Source organism: Rhododendron vialii, chromosome 11a (genome assembly GCF_030253575.1).
Source record: "Rhododendron vialii isolate Sample 1 chromosome 11a, ASM3025357v1".
Lineage (NCBI taxonomy): Eukaryota > Viridiplantae > Streptophyta > Magnoliopsida > Ericales > Ericaceae > Rhododendron > Rhododendron vialii.
Window position 1 is genome coordinate 24,055,128 of NC_080567.1, and position 15,664 is coordinate 24,070,791.

Consider the following 15,664-nt stretch of genomic DNA (forward strand, 5'->3'; position numbering starts at 1 on the left):
CGGCCTCGTTCTGATTATAATCTCTGTGAGTAAAAATTTGTCTTGCAAGCCCACTGTGTTTATAAATTTTTTTTATAAACACAAATTTTGTATAATCTGTTTTGTTAAATATACAATCATGCTCCACCAAAAGAGAGAAAATCAGTTATTGAAACTAGGCTCTCTCGGTGTATTTTGTAATGGATAATGTGTTGAGAAGTCGTGTTCCAATGATTATCATACTACTGTTAAGGTGTATACCATTAAGCTCCCGAACCTCGTGAAGTACTCTCATGTTTAAGATGGTTGAAAACCTTGTCTTTAGCTATGAAAACCTTGTCTTTAGATATGAAAACCTTGTCTACCATTAAGCTTCCAAAAGAGCTAAGGAATTAGTATTTTAGTTCAATTAATACTAATTCCTTAGCTCTTTTGGAAGCTTTTGTCTTTATTCAATTTTTTTCATGTTTGTTATCTTGTGTCAAACTTTTATGGATTATTTGTTAGTCTTGTCGAGACGAATAGGCAAAGTAAATATTTTTTACTTTTATCCAATTATTTTTAAAAATATCCAAGATAAAGCTCAAAAAGCCCCAAAAGCCGGGTCATGAGCTTTATCTTGGATATTTTCAAAAATATTTGGATAAAAATAATTCTTTACTTTTTCAATTTCTCTTATCAAAACGAATCAATAATCCGTAGAAGTTTGGCATAAGACTAACAACAACAACAACAACAACACAAAAAAAAAAAAAAAAAAAATGAGGACAAAATTTTGAAAAAAGGCCAAAAAATTAAAATGAACGGGCTTAGAAAAGAATGAAGCTGTAATAGCTTTGATGCGATACGTATCTTAAGATTTGGTATGTGTAAAGGTACGTAAACCTATATGTATTTGTAAACGTATCTTAATTTAAAATATATGATTTTGTGACACGCATCTAATCCAACTTTGTTAATTTGCATGGTAAAGAATGATGCCCATTACCCACGCGCACCATAAGCCAAAAATAAAAATACAAAATCACATTCCACAATTTAGGAGCAATGGTAATTAAAATTCATGTATCCCAAAGCAAACCACTCAATTGGCAAATAAACACTCTCTGATCATGTCCAGAGAAATCAAATCAGTCATAGTATATTCCGAAGTATCCAAAAAAAAAAAAAAAATCAATCATAGCACTGTTATCTAAAGGAAAATTCTAAAATCAGCCCAATGGGCTGACGATAATAGGTGTGTGAATGTGTATTAAAAGATGTAAAAAGTGCACAGAAATACGTGTTTTTCTTGTCTTTTAGTGTGTTTATCGTCAGCCCAGTGGGCTGACAATAGCAAGACCGTTATCTAAAACTAGTTCGGAATTGGAATACATTGTTTTGGACCTTTTATACGTATACTCCCTTGACCTGCATGACATTGCATAATACCTCAATTTATCCACGAAAAAACATATATCTGTGAGGATCTCGTTATTTTTGAAAGCATAAAAGGGTATAAATCCTTCTACCCATTCAATTTTTCATGGTGGTTGAACAACTCGATTCTTCGAAAATCAAAATCGTAAAACAGCTCAACAATTCTGATGAATATGAAGTAGTAGGCCACACTCCCAGATATGCTATCCCAAAACAAGTTTGGATTATTCAGTTGAGTCTTTCAATCGGGTAGTACCTATGCATAATTGTGAATTACTATTTTTAGTCTACCTGACACCAACTATTTTGTACAACTACTATGACTTATTAGTTTACAGACACACTTACTATTACATCATTGACTAAAGCTTACATCATTGATTTGTTAAATTTTGAAGATTCTGGGTTTCAAGATGAGATAATCAGAGAGAGAGAGAGAGAGAGAGGGAAATACTTAAGAGAAATCATATCAATGACATATTCATAATTCATGAGATGATTACATTTTTTTCTTAATGAAGCTTGAATATGTTCCCCCTCTGTACTCCTTTTTGGTATGCACTAGGAAAAGAGTAGGTAAAATCTTTGCATGTTTGGCAAGAGGATAGCAAGTGACAAATTCTGTCTCAGAAGGTCATTTGTTTCGACGATTTTTCAATAGAAACAGGAGGATAAAGTTTTTAGGCCAAAGAAAAAACTGGAGGCAAGAGATCATAGCACTTGTTGCAGCTCACTCTTGGAGGTTATTTAAGCTTCCATAGTGATAAGAAAGAGGAATATACATTGTGCCTCTTTATAATGAAAGTTCCGTAAAATCACAATCGCAACACCAAACCACTATTACAAACAAACTCATTGCGTTTATTAGTCACATTCCAAACAAATTCAATGGGAGTCGAACATTTTGGCCGGCTGGACAAGCCAAATTATTAGATGTTCCATCCAATAGCTTATATTAGCTACATGGCATTATTTAGTATTGGCAGAAGGTCCTCAGGTTTTAACAAAACCATTTGAGAAACCAATGCATTACTAGAGCCTGTGCTCCAGATGGTCGTGCTGCCTTGAACTCGAAGTGGATGTGCCTTCCTCAAGGGCACTAGAAATCTCGTCTGTTGATTTAACATGCTTTCCTTCAACAAACATCTCATTTTTCTTTATCTCTTCCACAACATGCACATCATCCTCCAACGATAGCACTACCGCTTCCGCTCCGTGGGGGCCTTGCACTATACCCTCCTTCACCTTCAAGTGTTCATCGACATGTATAATGTCAGTTTCTTGAACCTCCTTCTTTGTTTTCTTGATGAAGCAGTAGATAGCAATAGCGAGGAATGCAAGGAAAAAGATACCGCCACATGAGATGAAGATTATGACTATGACAGTCGGACCGTTGTCCGGTGATGGTGGAGGTGGTGGGGGAGTGATGTGGGGAGGCGGAGGAGGGAGGATGTGAGGCGGTGGAGGGGGCGGGGGTTTTCCTGCCGGGGGTGGTGGGGGAGGGAATTGGGGGAAGTTAGTGTCAGAGGAAGCCATTTGAATGTTGTGGAATGAAATGAACAAGCTTTTGGACTGGTGGAGAAGGCTGTGTTTTTGAGTGCTTATTTGTAGTAAGGCTCTGACTACGTTGTGTATACAATGCTTCCAAGTTTCCTGAGACTTGACTCTCATTCTAAGACATGCTTCCTTGTTTTTTCATCCTTTTCTTTTTGCTATTTTGAAGCAAAAAAGGAAATCCAATTGAAGCAAAAAAAGGAAATCCTTGTGTATCACGTCTATATACTTGTAAGCATAGCCAAACTCACAAATCAAGCTTAACGGTGAATGATGGGAGAATTGTCCAAAAAATCAAAGAAACAAATGCTTCAGACTAGTGGAATCTTTATTGACACTCTCCAACAAAAAAGAAAGAAAGAAAGAAAGTCTAGTGGCATCTTTTCGCTCATGTTTAAACCGCATTATGCCCGCTGGCCAGAGCTCATGAGTGTGATCCGAAATGCCGTTGCACTAGTAGTCAACACTCCATTTCCCATTTCCCCTAGGCGTAACACATAACGTATAGCCTCAGTAACTGCATGATATAAGGTGGACGGGAGACAACCTATATACGAAGATTAGTCGAAGCGAAGTCCTGAATGACCTAGTTAGGAGGGAGGGAAATGGAGAATGTTGTATTGCATACTGAATTCACTATTTTAGCAAAGAAGCAGGTGGGGAGAACTTATGGAACAAGGCAGCTGAACAAGGTTGTAAGCAACTTTCAGTGGGGAAAAAGTTAGAGGATAAAGCTGACATCTCAGTCTCACCAACTAACCCAAATTTCTAATTACAGAAGCATATGCATCTGAGAAATTCACTTTGCTATGTAAAGCTTAAATCGGCAGTAATTCAATCAAGCCAATTAGTTCTTGAATCACAGTTGGAAACAATGCATTCATTAATTAAAAGACAAATTCCTACACTAAAAACACTAAAATTCTCCCGTGAGTTTTCACAGGTAAATTGAAATCTATCTTTGTTCGTCCTTTTTCCTTTGGTTATTAGTGCTGAAAACCTTTGGCTTTAGGGAAACTCAAGAAAATGTGAAAACGACTCGAAATCAACAGTGACCCAGTTTGCGGCTCATGTCAATCGTCAATGGCAGGACGTGTTGTGTTTGGCAATCTCCGGTTGCGGACAAATGAGCTGAACAGATGCAAAGCCCTTGACGGCTGTGCATAGGGTACCATATGAGCTGCACCCCTCACTGTGGCAAATGTTAATATGTTTCCATACTCAGTCACCCAACCTCCCACCTATTTAAATCCAGAAAACAAAATGAATTAGATTGGGGTGGGGTGGGAAAAAAAAGGGTCATTTGGTTTAAGATGGTAGTGTTCACACAGAGAAACAAGACGGCAAAAGTACCTGCTGTTTGTGAAACCAAGCTCCATATGGGACTGTAACCTTGAAATGTAGATCGTGAGCTAGTTCGCGAACTAGTGTCCGTGAGCCGAGTAATGGCACCACAGAATCTTGATCCCCACTACAGTTGTTGAATTTGAAAACGTCAAATCATGTATAGAAATATGTTGCACAAGGGAACTAATTCTGTTTTTAAAAATAAACAAATAAGTACCTGAAAATCCAAACAGGGATGTGGTTTTGGATTATCCTTTTAAGCAAAGGCAGCATGTTGATGTTACCATCATCGTTGCTGTAGTTCAGAACACTGCCAATAAAGGAGGGGGAAAATAGTAAATATATGTCCATGAGACTGTTGGAAATAGAAAAAATTAGGATCCCGTGATCCACAAACCACAGGCCATAAGGCTTCATTTCCAGCAGACTTGTTTTGGCCTTTGATTTGTTTCCCATTGTACGACGGTAGTAGAAACATTCAGTTAATCCTTCTTTGAAGGTAATCCAATAACCAATGAAAATACTTGGTTCTGGGGGTGTTAGAGCCACAAAATCGAACCCTAGCTCTAACCCTCGGCTGCCCTCCCCCATCCCACTGGACCACCACCCAACCAGCAGAGGTGGCTCACACACCCCTTCTGCGTCCCTATCAATGATAAGCTTTGGTACCTAAATAAGAGGTTACTCGGCTTAGAAGGAACCACTCAAATTTAGATTGGAATCACTACAAGGAAAGAATGACATCATCAAAGTCCTACAATAAACTTCAGTTTGATAAGTCCAATTGAGTTAACTTGGATTGATTTTGAATTATGGATTTGTGAAGTGATTTACCAAGGGAAACCAAAATGATTGGAAAAACCAAATTACTAGTTTGGCATCGTCACTTATCTTCTTGTATTTTCTTTACTTTTTCCTTTCTGTTTCTCACCACAAATCCATCCACAAACAAAAGATCCAAACACAGGCACAAGAAGTGGCCGTCACACTACCATTGAGAAGATAACATAAAATCGCTATCTAAAAAAGGCATAAACCTCATATTCTTTTTATTTCTTAGAAAGGATACTTACTTGCTGCACATAGACCAGCTATATGGTAGTTTGGTCCTATTGGCATGAAGAGCCTTCTGAACCTCAGGAAGATTGAAATAGAAGCGCCTTTCATAGCTCATGCACACATCAACTCCAACACTAATCTTGGTAGCCTGCAATCACAAAATTCATCATTCAATCTTCATGAAAACAGTGGAAGAGTTGGTGATCGTAAGAAAAGGAAACTTACCAATTTCCTCAACCGCAGCTCTTGTTGTACCAAAGAAGGGTAACAAACATCAAGGATCACATCATAATTGTTAATGTAATCACCTACAATACTGTTTGCTTCCTCTATAGCATTGTTACACGAATCGGTGGCATTGTGCGGACTAGCATAGGTATAATCCTCAAAATCACAGTCGTTCATGATGGCAAGGCCAATTTCGTCAGAAATCATTCCATGTGACCAGAAAAACTCATAAGTTGCCGGAATATCCCGATCAAGTTTTAGAAGTGGATTCCCAATCTAGTGTAAATAATGTTAAAGAAACATGGAACATATGAGTAGCGAGTACCGATTAATTAAGTAGAATCAAAGTACATGAACAAGATGATTTACAGGGAGACAAGTTTCGAGTTGTTCTTACAGCAACGCCTTTCATGTTGAACTTAAAGCCAGTGGAATGTGCATTATGGTCAAGAAGGACAACAGCCAATTGTGGTATGTAATGCCCTGCACAGACACATTTGTCATGTAAATGAAACTGCTGACAGGGCTAAATAGGGAACACTGAAATTATGATATGGATCACCACCAGAAATAGCTTACTAGTTAATTATTTTCAGTCACATTGTTATGATTCATGTGCCAATTTCTAAAGTTCATATTCAAGCTAGTACGGTAACAGAATTGATCGAATCTGGCCTTGAAACTACAAAGTGACTAGATCTCCGTTTTGGTTTCATGGAAAGCCGAATCAGAACAAGAACCATGAGATACAGGTAGATAAGGAAGCTCTTTATGTTGATTGGAACTTGGGAAGATTGCTAACCAACATGATGCAGAAACACATGAATGAAACTGAAGAAATCTAGCATTTCCTGTCTATTTTGTGGAGACACAGTCCAAACCATAGAAAGCAAGCCGTTTCAGTCATAGTGAAGGGAAAAACTAATGTCAATGAGGAACTCATACTTTTGCCTTGCAGCAATGTTAAATTGTTAATTGAGCATTTTTCAATTACAGTTTCCCAACTCTCCATATCCTAAAAAGGATATCATTTACAGGGTTTTCACCCAAAAAAAGGTCCATAAACTTAGAAATTTCCATTCCACTTTCTTACCAGCATAGCTTTCTCCTGTCAGAAACAAATCCCTGGATTTGAACTCGGGAAACTTCTCATACCATTTCAACATGAACGTGAGCATGTCCCTGGCTGCCAAAAACAAGAAATGAGAATTGAGTAAAACCTTCTGCTGTTTTGCATACTATTGGCACATTTCATCTTCAAACTCATCTATCCTCATAACACAATATTTTGAAAAGTTAGTCAATTGCAAAAATTATACTTATTAGCTTGGAATTATTTTCTTACCTGTGGAGTCATCACCGCAGTCATAATCAGAAGTAGTATTGGAGTATGACCAACCTACACCAGCTGGAGACTCGACAAAAAGCAGATTTGATGCTACGAAAGATAAAAACAGGAACTTAATCAGTAAAACTGAACTACTGTACGCATAATCCGTGGATGCAAGTCCAAACATCATTTTATGTCAAAGTACCTCTATTCCATGACATTGAATTCCTTCTGAGGCCCCTGCCATCGCCTTTCGGATAGAAAGGTCCCAACTCTGTAAAGGCACCCCCACCAATTGAGGAGCAACCTGGGCCTGTACACAGAAAGCCAACCTCAAACTTCGCAGCATTTAATTTTCTACCTTCACAAACTAAAGTTTATAGTTTTGAACATTTCATTCTGCTTACCAGCATTACAGAGGATAATGCATCTGCCTTATCCATGGTAAACATATCAAACTATAGTTGCAGAGGATCTAATTATATTTAAAGCTTAAAAAGGAGAAATGCTTCCCTCCTTTAACTTTTACATGACTATTGACTAACTTGACTTTCTTTCTTTTTTTGGACTAACTTGACATTGGAATTTTTCTTTTTCTTTTTCTTTTTGGTAAACTATGGTTAAAGTTTTGATGAATGAAAATAACTACACCCACTGACCCACAGCAATGTGTTCCCAAGTTTTCTTTAAGTTTTCAACTGAATCCTTACTGGATCCAATTGCCTAAGAAGATCTGATTTTGTGGGTTATTTCTATTCTAAGATTCTAGCTGCAATCGTCGTTTAAACCCTAAAATACTCTTAAATTCTGAATTATGCTCTCTGGATATTAGATTCAGTTGAGCATCAAAGCATCTCAAGTCGAGCCAAGTGAATGGAAACCAAGACGAAAAAACGAAAGGGATTTCAAAGCAACAAATTGCTATTTGGCAAAGTATATATCAATAACAATCACAGAAAGCTAAAAACATTAAAATTTCAAAGATTCTTGAGGAAATTAGCAAAAACTAAAAGTGAGTAGATGTTCGGAATAGAAAGACAAACAAGGCATAAGACCCATGAACACAATGTGAACAACAGCTACAGACTAAGCATCATAGATAACTTACACATGACAGCAAGTCCATCCCTTACTGTCGAAATAACTTTGCCAAAATCATATTTTTACCAGCTGTAGTATCAAAAATTCAAAGAACAGCAATGTTGGCACAATCTCCAATCTAGACCATTGAAATAAACTAATCTCATTTTTCGATGCATATCAGTTGAGTTGGCTTGGATGATGTGAGATATTTGGCAAAGCCATCCTTCGTGCCAAAGCAACAGGTGAACTGAGATATTACCAAAAAATTCAGACAGATTATGGCTTTGGTAGGCTAATGAGTCACTCATGGGTGAACTTGCTCTTAAAATTGGAACCCACTGACTAGGCTAAAAGATTATGGCTTTGGTAGCTAGACAAAACTGTCAGTGTAAAATTTGGAACACAAAACTGTCACTGTAAAATTTGGAACCCGCGTACTTGGCCACATGAAAACTATGACTTTGGGGTATTAGTCAGAGACGGAACTACTCTCATAGCTGGGTGTTATTTAGACATTTAAATGCCTTCCCGAACCTTGAAATCTTAAAATCTTGTTTTTCATAGGTCGGCTCCTTGTTTACAAAATCCTGGTTTCTCCCTGATATTAGTGAAGACCACAGTAGTCTGACCAGTATTAACGGATTAACCCATTTACTAGGGGGAAAAGTGATCATATGGAACAGTAAGACAATTTTCAGAATCAGAACTAGCTGTTTTCTCTAATCATGGAGAGAGAGAGAGAGAGAGAGAGAGAGAGAGAGAGAGAGAGAGAAAGAGAGAGAGAGAAATTAATGTACATTGGCCTAAATCAAGAAAACAAAAGGCAAAACAAACCTCCATTGAGCCAGAGAGTGAGGGGCATATGATCGGGGTCCTTTTCAGCTTCAACAAAGTAGTAAAACAAACTCCTCCCATTCTTCAAGTCCACATCCACGTACCCAGCATACTGCCTAAACCCAACATTAGGCTGCCCAGGCAAACTCTCCACCAGATCTTCCTTCGGGTACCCATTCACACCAAAAACCAAGCACCCAACGAACAACCCACAAAACCACCACACACCCATTTGATCTCTCACTTGAATTCCCAAGATTCTCGATGAAAAACTGAATACCCAGAGACCTTTTATACACTCTTCCAATGGAACTCCAAGAAAAGCAAATACTGAAAAAGGGTATGGGTCAGGAATTTCAAATTGAAAAGAATTCTGTTGGGAGAGGGCACGTGAATTCTGGGTGGCTTTTGTTAACGAAAGGGAACTTACTATAATTAGGTGCACAGCTCAGATATACCTTTAGGTAAGATACATACAAGTTTTATAATGTGCAAGAGAGATGTAGTTTACTCCTAAGTTGCAGGGTTCTGCTGGGGGCGTAAATGCATGCGTGTGGGACTCTTTGGCAGGATATGCCGGCTTTTTGGAACAAATCTGTTTCCTTTAGGATAGAGGGGCAATAGGTAGGGGAGAGAGAGAGAGAGAGAGAGAGAGAGAGGTTGGGTAGGACTGGTAAGACGAAGGATCAATTGTTGTTAATGAGAATCACTTGGCATCTTCACAAAACTGCTAAAGTATAAATGCACCAGTCAAAAAGAGTCAGTATCAGAACAAAAGGAAGAATTTTCTTCCTTTAAAGTAATGGAAAAAAAAATTAACACTGAATCCCAAAGATGTGGATTCTCTCATGCTCACAATCTGAACAGTAAAGTAGGGAGCATTGGCGAGTCCATAAACTGCCAATCTCATTTTTATGATTGGATTTGTTCGTCTTATATAGTAGTACTATCTATTAAATGAATCAAAATATATACATGATGAGTTGATTGGTCAATTTTTATTTTTATTTTTTTTTGTTGATCCACATTTGGACAAAATTGAATAACGAATTAAATAAAGGAAACTTCACTTATAGACCGCTATGGTTTGATCGGTACGTTGATAGACCCATTGAATTTCATTGTGTAGAACATACCAACTCCCTGTGATTTGTGTACTATGTGCAACGGCAAGATTTTCGTTAAAGTTAACATAAAATAAGATCTGAATCGTTTATATTGTAGAATTTCACAAGTATTATATCCGGAACAATTTTCAATTTGATCGGACAATGAAAACCTCATAGTCCAATATAATTTACTACCTTTCCATTTTAGCAAGAATAATATTCTCCAATTCTGGGTTATCGATGTCCAATCGACATAATTTTTTATAGGGATGCCCTACTCTTTGATTAATATATTATGAAAACAGCTCAGATGAAATTTTTAATATTAATTAGATTCAAGTAAAAAGACGAAAACATATACATCCAATTTCCTAAATTTGTCAAATTAGACGGAATTGGGTGCGGAGGCAATCTTCTACAAAGCACGGGGTGGTTATGTATAACAAAATGAATGCTAGGGGTATATCCGCATATATGTCAAATCACAAGGGGCGTAAGTGAAGTTTTCCCAATTAAATGTGTAGATAGATATTGGGTCCACTGGATATAGAAACCTTGATCAGTTTTTGTTGACCGTCCAAATTTTTAGGCCAAAAAAAAGGGTGATTTTTTTTTTTTTTTTTGATCCCCAAAAAAAAGGGTGATTCGATCAGATAATTACTGATCTCGAATTGAATTAGTAGTCTCTTTTAGGCATGTTCTATTTTGACGCTCTATAAATAATGGCTGAAATTATCAAAATGACACCTAAATATCACATCCGTCTATTTCAAAGTGTCTTTATTACGAGAAATTGTTCAATATTTTACATTAAACAAAAAAAATTATATTTTTAATAATTTTTTAATGATTCTTTTACACCATATTAAAGATTTCAAATGGCGTTTCAATATGTTTACGTACCTCTTAACCATGTGTTTTCAAGTTGATACAGTTTTGTGCTGGGTACAAAAAAAAAAAAAAAAAAATCCCGAAAAGGTAAATCAACAGTCCAAATGCACTTCAAAGTGATTCTGTATCATTAATTTATCTTTTTAGGATAATTTCGAGGTACGTTTTCTTTATACTTAGAATTTCTCATTTCGTTCTGAGGCTCCCATGCCCACCCTCCACTCTCCCATGCATCCACCATGCAGAGAAATTCACAGACAGATGAAAAACTAAGTCTAAAGATCAAGTTGATATATACTATATATATAGTAATACTACAACTTTATTTTTTGTCAAAATACAAGTGGAAAACACCATTGACTATAATTTTCTAGAGCCCCGTTATGAATTCACCAACTGCAAACTAAAAACCAGGATCGGCTTAAGGAATAGTAGTAGTAATATACTCCCTCCGTCCAGGTTTGTTTGTCCCCTTTTTGACTTTGTGAGAGCGTTTGACCTCTCAAAGAATTGGCTATAGTTTTCAATTCGTAATATTTTTAATATGCAATATGGATCTTATTTGATAGATCTCAATTAGTTTTATTATACAAAATTTTCAAAATCATAAAAAAACATTATAAATTGTAAGATATAAGTATACTTTTGAAAAACACGTATTTCGACAATTGGACAAATAAATTGGGACGGAGGGAGTATTAAATTACAGAGAACTAGCTAAAAAGTCATGCAAGCTTATCATTAATTTGCCTCGATCGACTCTTGTAATTTTGGTGTATGTTACGCACGTTTTTGGTTAGTTATAAAATGGGTTTCCCTTGGAATTATATGGTACGAATAGTATTGGAGAGTGCATGGTACGAATGTTTCTTTGCTCTTGTTATGAATGTTTTTGTTGTACATGTACGGTTACGTACATATGCATATTTCTTGGCTCATTTCGTACTTAAGCATTTTTATGGTATCAATGGCATTTGTTTGGTTGAAGTTACGCGCAAAGTGGAGTACCAATACAACCCAAATAGTTACGTATTTTCTTGGTCAGCTAAGAGCTTTTCTAGTGTTAGTCAAGTTTTTTTTTATGTTTTTTGGTGGGTTACGCATTTCTTTGGTAACCAAATATTTGTTATTACCAAAATTTCTGGAGGTGTGTACCATAGTCTTCTACATATGCCAATGCTAAATTGTTCTGATTAACCTGGTTTCCTTCTCATTTTTTCCTTTTTTCACACATACATATATGCTGAAAACGTCAAGGAAGCTAACCTCAAACTCAAATTGCAAGCCCTCGCCCCAGCGCGTAAGATCCAAGACACCGCAAATCTGCTCTACACAAAATCAGAATGTTAGCTCCCGCATTCTAGGAGGATCGATAAATTTTGAAATCGACATCCCATAAGTGACGCTATACGTACGTGGATCATACCAACTACTATCAAACAAACACCTTAACAATCACTGTGTTTCTGTATTCTTACCGCGGGGGGAGGCGCCGGGGGAAGTGTTTCTGTATCGAACTGGCCGACAATGTGATCTATGCAACATTACAAACAGCATTGGGCATGTTGGTTTGTGGACGGGAGGAAAAATCGGCATTCATCCATTCCTTGCAACACGTCCTAGCTGATCGGGAGGGTCATGGACACATGCCATAAGGGTAATTATTCAGTACTTCCGGTGTATATTTCATTCCCTCACATCACATGTGTGGCCTACATGTGGGTCCTACGTGTGCCCCACATGTTATATGCGGGGGGAGTATCCACCGGGAGTATTGTATAATTTTTCCACAATATGTTGCTTCAAACTAACAGCTGAATCATTTTTCCTATTAAGAGAAAGTGATCTCCTAGTTTTTCAGCTGCCTCCCAAATATGTAGTAACTAGAAATTGCCTATACCTAAAGGCACGGTGCAATGTTTTCTAAATATAATCTAAATGAAATATCAAACTCCACTTTTCTGAGTTTAATTTGTGGATACAGCGGTTCTTTTTAACGTCATCTCAAATGAGGTGAGTCTCGGATATGCGTATGATCTCACCTCATGCGAGAGGAGCATTACAAATAATCGTGAATTAGAAAAAATTCCCTTCTCCCAACAAAATCAACTTCTCGGAAATTTTTATTTTAAAAATAAGTTTCAAACATGGTCCATTTAATCAAGTTCATAAAATAGTCTAACACAACAAATGTTATCAAATCTGTTTAATTCCGTTAGTTGCATTTAGGGATAACATCAGAAATATTAAGAATGAATAATCACACGGGATTCCAACTCGAATTCAATTTTTTGAACGTCTACTCACTCAAAAGTGACACCCCTATCGCATTTGTTTCTTTAACTAACCTAGAAAAATAGAAAAGTAGTTTCAAGATTACATATAACCAAGTAAGGAGTAGAGTTTGAAACTCTGTCTACCCAAAAGGCTCCAACAAAAAATCTACAATCTTCAATCCCAGACAGATCATGAAACTCTAAATTATCCAAACTACGAGCTCAAGTTGTATTGAACAACAATTTTGTTCTCTTACCTATTAGTTAAAAAGAAAAAGAATCTGATGCGAAGAATTACTATTGGTCACAAAGAATTACTCATGGCCGTGAAGAAAATTACTCATGGCTGCAAAATTTTACTCTTGGCGCGAAGAATTGCTCCTGGCTGTGCAAAATTACTATTGGCCAAGAAGAATTACTCCTGCGCAAAGAATTACTCCTAGCCGTAAAGAATTATTATTGACCGCGAAGAATTACTCCTGCTGCGAAAAATTATTCTTGGCCGCGAAAAATTACACTTGGCCGCACAGAATTACTCTTGGCCGCGAAGAATTACACTTGACCGCACAGAATTACTCTTGGCCGCTAAGAACTGTACTTGGCCGCTAAGAATTACACTTGGCCGCTAAGAATTACTTTTGGCCACATCGATTGAACTTGGCCTCATCGAATTGTATTTGACCACTACGAATTACTCTTGGCCGCATCGAATTATTTTTGGCCACATCAATTCGATGCGGCCAAGTGCAATTTGATGAGGCCAAAAGTAATTCGATTTGGCCAAGTGCAATTTGATGTGGTTAAGTGCAATTCAATGTGGTTAAGTGCAATTCGATGAGGCCAAAAGTAATTCTTTGAGGCCACGAGCAATTCATTGCGGCCAAGAGTAATTCATCGTGGCCATGAATAATTCTTTGCGGCTAGGAGTAATTTTTTGTGAACTTCTAATCTCAGCCATATATTGGCTTCAATGGTTGAGATGGAGAGTCTTTTTTGTCCCCGAAATACTCTCCTATATATATATATTCTTTAAATTACACATAATCTAAAAAGCTTTGGTATTTTTCTCCTTTTTTTTGAAAAATTACAGAGACATTAATGTACAATTGTTGGGAGTAAATAAACCCACACGGCAATTGTGTAATACTCCCTCCGTCCCAAAATGTTTGTCTGGTCCGCAAAACGGGGTGTTAAAAATAATACAATTTTTGCAAGAAAAAATCAAAAGTTTTTTAACAACTTACTAGATATCAATGAGTATTTTTAATTTGTGAAAAAAGTTTGAATTTTTTCTTGAAAAAATTGCATTATTTTTATCACTCCGTTTTGCGGGCCGGACAATCATTTTGGGACGGAGGGAGTATATGCAAAAAGTGTGAGCAGTTTACTTAAAAGGAGGAAAATGTGCCTAAACCATTGGATCAAAGTAATCATCCACTACAACAACTTGTCTTTTGTTAAGTATGGATGGGCCCTACACCCTTGTGTTATGTACTATAGAAAATTAAGTTAAATAAAAAAATTAACTCCAATGCGGCAAAAACACAGGCACATGTATATTTTCGTTGGATTTCAATTTTCAACCCGATGAAGGCGAAGATGAAACTATGATTTAGAATCAAGATGTAACAAAATCAATACATTTGGTGCCACCAACATATTGTAGTGAATCAAATAACCAAATATATAATTAATCAAATTTTCCCCTCAATTTCTGAACCAACTAACCTTTTAGTAATCTGAATACATTTCAAAAAATGACAAGGCCCACAATAAATAAATAAATAAATATATATATATATATATATATATATATATAGAGAGAGAGAGAGAGAGAGAGAGAGAGAGAGAGAGAGAGAGAGAGTTAAACGTATGTGTAAGAGAGAAAGCAGTTTTGGATTCAAAATTGGAATCCATTTTAGAATTAACGTGTGAGGGAGAGAGAGACAACCCTAAATGTTGGTAAACATTTTTTACCGATAACTGTTAGCCTGTTAGAAAAGTAAGGAAAATTCGAAAATAAGGAATCAGAATAAGATTAGAAAATATTAATTTTAGTTTTTTTTTCATCATTCTTCCAAATATTCATCATTTTCAAGCATATTTCTAGTCTTACTTCCTGTAAATCTCAGCTATAGAAAAAATATGTAAAAATTTAATGGTCTAAAATATAGATAATTAAAAAATTGTTGCTCCATAATATATAGATTAGTAACAGAAGGGAACCCACAGGAAAAGAGGAGAGAGAGAGAGAGAGAGAGAGAGTATAAAAAAATGGGACAAACGGCCTTTTTGGCCTCTTGGGAATCCTTTGACTGGACACTACACAAAATGTTATGGGACCAGACAAATACTAATAAGTTATGGGACCAGACAAATACTAATAGAGAATAAATTCTTTATAACGTCGGCACAATTTTTTTTTTTTCTAAATCAATTGCATTGCACCACGTCGTCATATTTTATTAATTGAAACCACTGTTTTAATACATATTATAATGCAATTGATTTGGAAGAAATAAATATTTACACCGACGGTGTAAAGAATTTATTCT

At 36.5% G+C, this 15,664-nt stretch overlaps 2 protein-coding genes across 4 annotated transcripts; both read right to left on the reverse strand.

Moving 5' to 3' along the window:
- Positions 1-2,238: 2,238 nt before the first annotated feature.
- LOC131306607 (serine carboxypeptidase-like 42) lies at positions 2,239-12,138 on the reverse strand. 3 transcript variants are annotated; one of them, XM_058332952.1, is made up of 11 exons: positions 12,100-12,138; positions 8,834-9,145; positions 7,122-7,229; positions 6,932-7,024; positions 6,680-6,772; positions 5,984-6,069; positions 5,584-5,862; positions 5,373-5,506; positions 4,517-4,609; positions 4,306-4,423; positions 2,239-4,193 (listed from the first exon to the last, which is right to left on the reverse strand). In XM_058332952.1, the coding sequence occupies exons 2-11, from the start codon at positions 9,063-9,065 to the stop codon at positions 4,026-4,028; spliced, it is 1,404 nt and encodes a 467-aa protein (XP_058188935.1). In that variant the 5' UTR covers positions 9,066-9,145; positions 12,100-12,138; the 3' UTR covers positions 2,239-4,025. The 3 variants fall into 3 exon arrangements, with proteins under 3 accessions (XP_058188935.1, XP_058188934.1, XP_058188936.1); XM_058332951.1 differs by having other exon boundaries at positions 8,834-9,560; positions 12,100-12,133; XM_058332953.1 differs by lacking the exons at positions 2,239-4,193; positions 4,306-4,423; positions 4,517-4,609 and adding an exon at positions 4,622-4,968 and having other exon boundaries at positions 8,834-9,563; positions 12,100-12,137.
- On the reverse strand, positions 2,431-2,934 carry LOC131307025 (protein TRACHEARY ELEMENT DIFFERENTIATION-RELATED 7A-like). Its single transcript, XM_058333450.1, has one exon. It carries the CDS (start codon positions 2,932-2,934, stop codon positions 2,431-2,433), a length of 504 nt encoding a protein of 167 aa, XP_058189433.1.
- Positions 12,139-15,664: the final 3,526 nt, after the last annotated feature.